The sequence below is a fragment of the Cloeon dipterum genome, chromosome 4 (assembly GCF_949628265.1).
Source record: "Cloeon dipterum chromosome 4, ieCloDipt1.1, whole genome shotgun sequence".
NCBI lineage: Eukaryota > Metazoa > Arthropoda > Insecta > Ephemeroptera > Baetidae > Cloeon > Cloeon dipterum.
Window position 1 is genome coordinate 24,424,566 of NC_088789.1, and position 10,920 is coordinate 24,435,485.

At 41.5% G+C, this 10,920-nt stretch overlaps 1 protein-coding gene across 1 annotated transcript; it reads left to right on the forward strand.

Annotated features, from left to right (window-relative positions):
• Positions 1-5,264: 5,264 nt before the first annotated feature.
• LOC135944114 (uncharacterized) lies at positions 5,265-10,684 on the forward strand. The gene is made up of 2 exons (XM_065490858.1): positions 5,265-5,561; positions 5,739-10,684. Exon 2 carries the CDS (start codon positions 5,846-5,848, stop codon positions 6,755-6,757), a length of 912 nt encoding a protein of 303 aa, XP_065346930.1. The 5' UTR covers positions 5,265-5,561; positions 5,739-5,845; the 3' UTR covers positions 6,758-10,684.
• Positions 10,685-10,920: the final 236 nt, after the last annotated feature.

Sequence of the window (10,920 nt, forward strand, 5' to 3'; positions counted from 1 at the left end):
TTTTGTAATAATGTTTCATCACTGCCCGGCCGGCTGGACGCACGTTCTGTAAATTAACCGCAATTATTATGCCCGCCCTTTGGCAGCGCGCCGGCCCTGCTAAAGTACGCGCGATATCACCCCTGTGCATTATTAAGCGCGTTTGAAAATTGAAATTCGCCGCCAAACGAGAACTGGCGGCGTTCGCGGCTAAGCTCGAATTAAGCCTTTCAGCCTTCTAATTGTGCGTAAACAAAAAGTTTGAGAGCTCGTTATAAATTTTTTAACGAAAGCCCGCCGCTTGCGGCGACGAAAACAAAGAGGAAAAAGGAAGTCCGCTTCCAGATGCGGCACAACCATGCTCCTCCCTCTCTACCTGTGTCTGCGCCAGCTACTTTTCTTCTGATTTGACTTTGCTGCAGGACAAATGGTTGCCGACTTTTTGGATGGAAACTGCAGTGAACCAGCTGGAGCTGAACATAAAATAATTTTGAAATAGATTTGCCATAAAATGGCTTGGAAACTCTCTAGAAAGCTAAAATTAGCCCAGGTAGCTGACTTAATTTCTGAGAAAATCGCGTTTTTTATTATCATATTGTATTTCTAGCTCATAATTCGCAAACCCTTGAGTAGATCACGACGAGAGAGCTCAAAATCAAGTGGTAAAAACATTGACATATAAGCCGTTAAACATTTCAAGAAGTATTAAAAGTTTGAAATTTAACTATTACTCATGTTATTTATTTGATTAATGCAATTTGTGGAGATCAGCTGTTGTTGAATTGTAGAAAAAAAGACGCAATGAATTTCTTTTGCCATAGCCAACAATGCAAAATGGTCTAAACTGTGGGTTAAGTAAAGCTCCAAGTAAAAGGAAATGAAGCGGAATTAGAATTATTTAAGCTCACTTATCGAATGAACCTTCTTTTTCATTTTCATTGGGTAAATGTTTTTTAAAAATATTTAAGGAAAGGGAAACAGCAATTCAGTGAAATTCAGGAACTTATATTTTCCGTGATAAATGAATTTAAACAACTGATAAAATCAAAAAGTAAATAATGATCTCTTGAAAAATCTTCTTGAAACGTTTTGAAAGGCTAATGGTATCGTTTTATGATTTGGAAATCCTTCGAAAACGTTCTAGTCTGCAATGAAAACACCATTCATCAAAAACTGCATCATTTCATTTTAATCTTTTCTGTATATATTGAGTTCTTATTTCCAAATATTCCCCTTAGATCATTAAATATCATCAATCAATTAATATATTTAATATTTATTACACAAGCACATGTAAGGATAGCAGTACCTGTTAACATGTCGTACCATTATCATTGTCCAGAGCATGTCAAATTATTTATAAAAACAAAATAACTTTACATAAAGTGTTAATGAACCCAGAAGTTTAAATCTTTTATGTTTATTCGCATTAATATTTTAAAATAGTATTAAAAATATATTAAATTATATTTATTAATAAATAATTTTATTTAATAATAATAAAATAAATTAATATGCTTTAATGTTTGTCAGTAAATTATGAAATAGGTAAAATAGTAAAATTATTTATTTTTATTGCATTTAATATGTTATAGGTGAACTCGCAGTGTCATAAAATTTAATTTCATTACAGTAGTGCAACTAGCAATTTTATTTAACTATTAATTGGTGATTTTTTTTGTAAACTTTTAAAACACCAATTTTCGGAGAAGAAGTGAATTCAACAGCAGTGTGTAGGATAGACCGAAACGGTGCATTTCGAAGACGGCGAATCTGGCAAAATGAGTGCGTGGAGCAGCAGCAGCGAGGGAGCCCATTGTTCATTATCAGCGAGGCAGATCATTGGGCCTGCCCGCCGAATAATGAAGCACGACCCTCGCCTCGCCGCGTGTCACAAGCGATAGATCGATCACCGGCAAACAAAACCGCTGAAATAGTTGTTGGTCAGGGTCCAAAAACCGCGGCAAAGGCAGAGGGAGCGAAAGAGCGAGCGGCCGGTTGCATCACGGCGCTGCGCTGGGGGGCAATCGCCGGAATGCTGTTCAATTATTATTGTCATCACACACACGCGCGCGCGCGTACGCCAGCGAAAGGTGCAAAACGCGGCTGGTGGAAATTGCTGCGGTTCTGATAATGACATTCCGCAGATGCCAGTCCGCGTGAGAATGGGCTCGCTCGGGCCCCACCAGCGGAGAACTCCCGGGGGCCAATGGAGCGTGAAAAGTGCTTTCAGCCACCTTTTACCCAGCTCTCACTCTCTCTGATCGCAGGGTGGCTGCATTATTTTCCGCGCCGTCTGCTCACAGTCAATATCTGTCTGCTTAGAGCCGGAGAGAGTGCGAAGCAGCAACTCGTGAGGCAGCGCCGGCACGTCCGCCAACCGACCCGAATGCCCCTTATCTATCGCTCTCTATGTCCTCATCAGACTTTCCACCACTGCCGAGCAGCCGCGTGTCTGCAAAATTGACGTGCCAATCTCGCGCGTTTCGCCAACTGCCGAAATTTCATCACCGAGCCGAACTGCTCAGCTGGAAATGCGAAATTTTGCTTAGCTCTTCTTATCTGCCTTGCATGTGTTTACGTGCGCACGGAACCTGTTGCCAAAGTTGTCGAGTCAGAGTTTACCGAGGTGATGAATATTCATGACGTGTGCATATATATTTTTCCCTCGCGCTTGAGCAAATATTTTAATTACACCGAAAGTGCGTCTTCTGCTAGTTTACAGCTTTTTTAGAGTCGGAAAGGTCTTAAGGAACGAGTTTCTTGAAAACATTTAGTTTTAAAAAATGCAGTCAGATGTTTATTTAAAAGATTATAAAACATAAATTACTAAAAACTCTTGAAATAAATGTTTTAAACACAATTACTTTTTTATTTTTTCCATTTAATATTAATTTAGTTTGAACCATTTAAAATGTAAAGAAAATCACTATATTAGGGTTGGGAATTTTACACAGTTTTAATAACAAAATCATTGTAAAAATATATAATTTTTTATATAATCTGGGGCCAGTTGACACGAATATAATTTATATTAACCAATATCTTCGTAGTCTGATTTTCTTGTTAAAAATAATTTCAAGGGGTGGCATTTTTCGATCTATTTTTGATTGCAAAAAGAGCTTAAACGTCGAATTAACGTAGTTATATCAATTTGCGTTGATAGAAATTGCGATGACTTGGTTCAATAATTTTTAAATAGAAAAGTTTTAATACAATATCAATCATGAAGAGGTTGTTCCGAGTTTTTAGAATTTTATAATATTAAATTAAACGGTTACAATGGCTCCAAATCTGATAAAAAGGAATTAAAAGCATGGCTAAAAAGTTTTAAAACACCTTACATCGCGCGGTCATTTGTTGTTTAGAAGAAGATTCCTCAATAGAATTAAGTTGGAAACGTTTTATAAAGAGTAATATAAACATTCCTGGTAAAATAGCATGACTTAAATATAAATAGGAGTTATCTACGCCTTTGGATTCTGTTTCCTAACTAAATAAAACAACCATCAATATGCTCTAAAAATTGTTATTGTAACTGGGTCAAATTAATGATCAAAATAACATTTTTTAAATTTTTTTTTAAATTATTTAATTTGTTTAGGAGATAGTTCAATCAAATCAACGATCAAACAAAAGAAAAAAGAACAAAAAATATATTTACTAATGGTCTTAGATTTGGATTCTTCTAAAATTTTGTCTTTTTACTTTACTATTTTCTTAGTTATGTCAGAAAATCATTGTGTGTCAGGAGATTCTAGTGCTGGTTGGTCTCTTTGAATGCAGAGCAGTTGTGTCGGTCTAATTTTGAAACTATGAAGAACTGAAATAAACACAGAAGCGGCGGCGGAACATCCTGCGGTGTTCTTCCGGCATTTCCCAGGAGATCACGAGAAACCTCTTTTAAAATCAGTGAAGAGATGAGCCAGGCAGCTAAGAGAAAACGCGCGTGTGTGTCTGCCGGCTGCTCTTCTAATGCAGGGCCAAATTGAATTTCGCCGGGAAATAACGCGGCGCGTAAATAATGAATGAGCAATTCTCAGTCATACTCGGCAACAAATCAAATTACCGCCTCTCTCTCTCTCTCTCTCTCTCGCAAACTCTTGCTCTCGCGCGGAATAAAGATTCCGGCCCTCAGGTTATGCACCTAAGAAAGATGGATGACCCCGGCGGGGCAGCATTTGCAGAAGAGTCACGTGGTCGGTCGGCCGTCTTAATGCCGCGGGACCCCAGGGGAGGCGCACGGGACACCAAGCAGCTCACCGGCCCGGAGCGGGATATGTGACCGGAATACACCGACCGGTCTGCTTTTCCGACTCGCCCGCATCATTCAGCTTCTGTCACAGGTTGGCTGCAATTGCTACACTCTCTGTTGGACAAAGTCAGTTAGCAATAAGTTAGCCCCTATATAGGTATACTTGTTCTTTTAAATTATGGGAAATCAGTTTAATTAAAGGTCAATGATTTAATTGATTTGATTCTTATAGGAGTAAAATTTGACAAAAATTGCATTCTATATAAGATTTGTCCGGATGAAAAATTCAGAGGGTTGAGGTTAAAAGGTACCCTACATTGTTAAGCTTAAAAAACTCAAATTAGCGTGAGAAAAGGGGTTGAAGGGTTGGCACTCTACAAAGATCCTTTCAGTGAGTGTAATGGGATGACAAAACAATTCGAACAAAGTTTTTTCAATCTGTATCTTCCAAAGAAATTCTTAGGATTCAACGTCATAGTTTTTGCTAAAACTATTGAATTCGCGTAGCCTTTCCTGATGGGAACCACACGTTATGTAATTTATTTGTGGCTCTGTACGGCGAAAGATTGTCCTTTAATCAGCACTGTTGTCTTTCTTGCTTATTACTTTTTGTTTTTAATTTGTTAACTAGCAAGAGTATATAAGTTTATATGCTGCAACGGTGGAAAATTTTCGATTCAACGATTTTAGCAATTTCCGGATATGACAACAAATTTCGTATTTTACGTATTTGATTTAATGATCTATAGGTCTAGGTGCCCCTAAAATTTCACATATAGTTTGTTTTACTCGGGAGATGTATGTACATTACGCAAAGCACATTTTACAGGAGGAAGAAAAACATGATTCCCCAAAACATTGTTTGGAGCACAGGTCAGCTGTTGGTGGAATTAAATACGGTTTTTATATAGAGCCTTGAGTGACAAACACCAGTAAGAAAAGTTGTTTGTCTTGAAAAAAAAACGCGTTCCACTCTGTCCGAGTTTTTAGTTGGTATGGTGGCTGCCGAAAGGTGGCGCTCTCTCCTACCCTGGCTGCCTGAGTATATCCGTGTTAACCTGATAAGGAGTTATTCTAAACTCGACGATAAACGTGTGCGGTAGCAGCAAATATTGCTCCCTCGGCCGCACATTTTATGAGTTCGTTAACCTTGAGCACATAGCTCCCTTTGTAAGTGATTATCTCTCTGAACAATATTACTATTTGTGGTTTGTGAATTTAGTTAGTTATAATGACGTGTATGTATTACAGTACGAACCCTATAATTGACGAATAATTGAACTACCCTGTTTGTATATTGCCAATCTCTGACAACTCCCTTTTAGGGGTAAGCTTATGTTATTATATATATATTGTGTTGTGTTATATTAATTGAGTTATTATTTTATTCTTGTCATTTTTATATATTATATTTTAATAATTGACAATGGCCTTTTGCCTTTTTAATGTGTTTAGTTTTAACATTCTTTTCTATGCATTTATGGAATTTATTATATTATTTCAGACTAAATTACGGCAAATACAATAAAGGCATTGCAACAATTTGTGGGGTTTGACTTATCTCGACCATTCCCCATATTTGGTGACCCTCGACGTACTTGAAATTTCAACATGCCGAACGAAGCAATGCCACCACGAGAGGGTCGTTCAACCTTTTTCAAACCTCCTACTTACTCATCTCAGCATGCGGACAAATTCTTCACCATTTTGGAAGGAAGATTCCAGCAATTCCAAATTGTCGATGAGATTGACAAATACCTGACGCTGGCTTCCGCATTGGACTTTGACGACTTACCTGAGGCTGCAGGAAACTTAGTGCGGAAGATGCCTGATGCCACTCCCTATACCCAATTAAAAGCTGCGTTGTTGGAGAATCTGAAACCGCAAAATTACGAAGCTCTCCGCGCGCGCATGAAGGAAATTCCTCTTGGATCCCTCAAACCAAGTGAATTTTTAGCCCGTCTGCGTGCAACAGCAGACGAGGCAACATTGGCGAATCCGATTTTCAAAGCGGATCTTCTATCAATTTGGCGCGCTGCAATGCCTGCGGAATGGCGACATGTGCTTATAGTTGAACCTGACATAGATGAGGCCGCTAAGAAAGCGGATGTGCTGCGACAGTATCAACCTCCACAGGCCGTACCTGCCACTGAAGCCGCTGCATCAGCACCAGGTCCGTCGTGCGCGGCGCTTCGCACTTCAGGAAATCCGGGCGAACAGCGCCTCGCTGCCCTGGAAGCTGCTGTGAATCGTATGACTGAGATGATGTACCTTATGCAGGTGGATAGCCCGCGCGGCAACCAAGAGCAGCGCGGTAGAAAGAAGCAGCGTGACGACCGCAGCCGCGATCGACGTTCCTCGCGAAGCAAGTCGCGCAAGCGACGCTCTCCTTCGTGCGAAATGAAGCTGCAAGACCCAACCCTTTGCTGGTACCACCAAACTTATGGCGCTCAAGCTACTAAATGCCGGCAAGGATGCCGCCTGTTTCCAACTGCACCTATTGCAAATTCGGGAAACTTGTAGAGCAGAAGAACATTGCGGCGGTTTTCTGTCATTCTGCTTCACGCCGCCTATTTGTTTATGACCCTGAAACCAAATTCACGTATCTAGTTGATACTGGCGCTGACTTATGTGTCATTCCACGTTCTCTAGTGCCAGGTACGCACAAAGAAACAGACTTCCGTGTGACGGCTGCGAATAATGATTTTATTAAGACATATGGCTTCACTACCCTGAATCTCTCCCTGCAATTAAGAAGAGACTTGCAATGGTGTTTCTTAATTGCCGATGTGGCTACACCAATACTTGGCGCCGACTTCTTAGCACATTTTCGGCTCTCAGTCCATTTGGATAATGCGACTCTCGAAGACAAAACTACTGGCATGACCGCAAAAGGCGAATGCCGCCTGGCTCATAGTCCAAAAATAAAGGTTGTAGAAACCTCCAACCAATTTTACCTTATCTTGAAAGATTTTCCTGACCTGTTCCGCGATGCTACGGTGCGCCGTCCAGTGAAACATTCAACAGTGCACCAAATTATCACTTCAGCGGGACCTCCGTCCTTCGAGCGCTGTCGTCGTTTGCCTCCAGACAAACTGAAAGTTGCGAAAGAACTCTTCCAGAAAATGGAAAAATCAGGCGACGTACGCAGAGACAAGAGTCCTTGGGCGTCTGCCCTTCATCTCGTCAAGAAGAAAGATGGGACTTGGAGACCTGTCGGCGATTACCGAAAATTAAATTCTCGCACTGAAGCTGATCGTTATCCCATGAAACACCTGTATGATTGCACTGCGACGCTGTCTGGCTGTTCGATCTTCTCTAAGCTGGATTTGTCCCGCGCATACCACCAAGTGCCGGTTGCACCTGATGATGTCGCAAAGACGGCTGTGACGACGCCATTCGGCTTGTTTGTCTACAACTTTATGCCTTTCGGCCTAAAGAACGCTCCAGCGACTTTTCAACGCCTCATGGATGAGGTTTTTGGAGACTTGTCGTTCGTCTTCTGTTATATTGATGACGTCCTCATCGCTTCTGCTACGGCCGCCGAGCACGAAAGTCACCTTCGTGAAGTGCTCGAGCGTCTGAATAATCATGGCCTAATCCTTAACCTTAATAAATGTGTACTTGGAGCAGAGAAAATTGACTTTCTTGGATATAGAATTTGCAAGGACGGAATTACACCTCTACCTGAACGAGTGAAAGTAATTAACGAGTTCTTACTACCTGCCACAGCCGATAAACTTGCACGATTCCTTGGTATGATCAATTATTACCGTCGATTCATCCCTAATATTGCAAAAACCCTTGTCCCACTGCACCAATTACTCTCGGGACCTCGGAAAAGCAAGAAAGAACCTGTGAAGTGGACTGAAGCAGCGAAGAAAGCGTTTGAAAGGAGTAAAACTGAACTCGCCAAAGCAGTCTGTCTCGCTCACCCTAAAGAAAGTGCTCCACTTGCCTTAGTAACAGACGCTTCTGACTTTGCTCTTGGCGCCGTCGTACAACAACTTGTCGATGATATCTGGCAACCACTTGGATTTCATAGTAGGAAGCTCAGCGCCGCCGAGAGAAACTACGCTCCTTATGACAGGGAGTTACTGGCTATCTACGATTCTGTCAAGAAGTTTCGTTACTTGCTGGAGGGACACGAGTTTGTCATTTATACGGATCAGAAAGCCCTTGAATTTGCATTCACGAAAAATAGAACGGACTGTTCTCCTCGCCAGATTCGCCACTTACAGTTTATTGGTGAGTTCTGCACGGACATCAGGTATGTACCTGGGAAAGCGAACATTGTCGCCGACGCCCTTTCCAGAGTTGACGCGCTGACGTCAAACAAAAATAGCATTTCCCTTTTAGAAGTAGCAAACGCGCAGAAAGATGACCCAGAAATTAAGGACTACCTTTTGCCAACTAGCTCGCTACGTCTGAAACAATTTCCTGTCTCCGATTCTAACGAGATGATTTGGTGTGATACAACGACTGAAATTGCTCGCCCTTTTCTACCACAAAAATTTAGACGTGAAGCATTCGATGGTCTGCACCGACTGGCTCATCCTGGAGTGAAAGCCTCCGTAAAGCTAGTGATTCAACGTTTTGTCTGGCCTGGAATGAAAAATGACTGCAAAAACTGGGCCCGCACATGCTTGGAATGCCAAAAATCGAAGATAACTCGCCATAACCAAGCTCCATTTAAGCCATTTCCTATAATTTCAGAACGCTTTTCTGTTTTGCATGCAGATCTGATTGGTCCTCTACCGCCTTCTGAAGGTAACCGCTATTGTCTGACGTTAATTGACCGTTTCACACGCTGGCCAGAAGTAATCCCTCTTGCCTCTATCACCAGCGAAGCGGTCATACGTGCTCTCAAAGATGGCTGGATTAGTAGATTTGGTCTTCCAATCAAGTTGATTTGTGATCAAGGAAGACAGTTTACTTCTAAAACCTTCAAGACGTTTGCTGAGAAAGCAGGTATAGAAATTCGCCATACAAATGCTTATCATCCACAGTCCAACGGCCTCATTGAGCGATTTCATCGCACCCTGAAGGCCGCCCTGATGTGCCATTCGACGACCTGGTCAGCCGCGCTAGCACCTGTTCTTCTTGGCTTACGTTCAGCATTGAAGGAAGACCTTGGTTATTCTGCTGCCCAAATGGTTTACGGAGAAAGTATTCGCTTGCCAGGAGAGTTTTTCGTTGAACCTCAAAATCAGATGACTCCGACCGAAATGCTCCTGCGACTTCAAAGTCATCTCTCTCATCTTTGCCCGCAACCAGTATGGCATAATTCCAAGAAGAAATTTTTTGTACATCCTGAACTCGCAATTTCCACGCACGTTTTGCTCCGGTGTGAGCAGCGTGCGCCTCTCACACCGCAGTATTCTGGTCCACATAAAGTACTGCAAAGAGGTGAGAAATCTTTTATTATTGAGTACAAAGGACAGCAAAAAACCGTTTCAATCGACCGCTTAAAACCTGCATTCCTCGAAGCAATTTTGCCGAAAGAGCAGAAGGAAGCACCTTGGATAACACTGACGCCTGCAGAAAATGTGCAGCAACCTGCCGCACAGCAACCCGATGTGCAGCAGCCTGTCGTGCCGCAGCCCGCCGCACAGCAGCCAACTGTACAGCCGCCTGTCGCACCGCAACGTGCCGTGCAACAGCCGCCAGATCGACCTGCAGAGCCTGCTAATGAACCTCAACCAGGTCCTTCGTGTGCTGCTCCCCAAACACCGTCAGCCAGAAAACCAAACCCAGCGCCAAGTGCCCCACAACGCAAAACTGTTCGAATTCAGCCACCGCCAACCAAGACTCAACCTAAAACAACTCGTTTTGGCAGAACGATAAAGCTTCCGGACCGTTATGGTACTTCCTCGACTTCCAGTCTTCAGTCCGGGGGCTGTATGGTGGCTGCCGAAAGGTGGCGCTCTCTCCTACCCTGGCTGCCTGAGTATATCCGTGTTAACCTGATAAGGAGTTATTCTAAACTCGACGATAAACGTGTGCGGTAGCAGCAAATATTGCTCCCTCGGCCGCACATTTTATGAGTTCGTTAACCTTGAGCACATAGCTCCCTTTGTAAGTGATTATCTCTCTGAACAATATTACTATTTGTGGTTTGTGAATTTAGTTAGTTATAATGACGTGTATGTATTACAGTACGAACCCTATAATTGACGAATAATTGAACTACCCTGTTTGTATATTGCCAATCTCTGACAACTCCCTTTTAGGGGTAAGCTTATGTTATTATATATATATTGTGTTGTGTTATATTAATTGAGTTATTATTTTATTCTTGTCATTTTTATATATTATATTTTAATAATTGACAATGGCCTTTTGCCTTTTTAATGTGTTTAGTTTTAACATTCTTTTCTATGCATTTATGGAATTTATTATATTATTTCAGACTAAATTACGGCAAATACAATAAAGGCATTGCAACAATTTGTGGGGTTTGACTTATCTCGACCATTCCCCATATTGGTAATGAATAATAAGAGTTTGATAACCTACCTAGAAGTGAGCAATTGTATTTATTGAATTTAGTTTTTGAATCAACTCTCTCTATCCTCTTGTTTAAAGAATGTTGATACTTCTTGTCATTATACGGGGCAGTGTTTCAAAAAAATATTTAAATGCTTTACGATATGTAATAAAAAAAAATTAGTTATGGTTTTAGT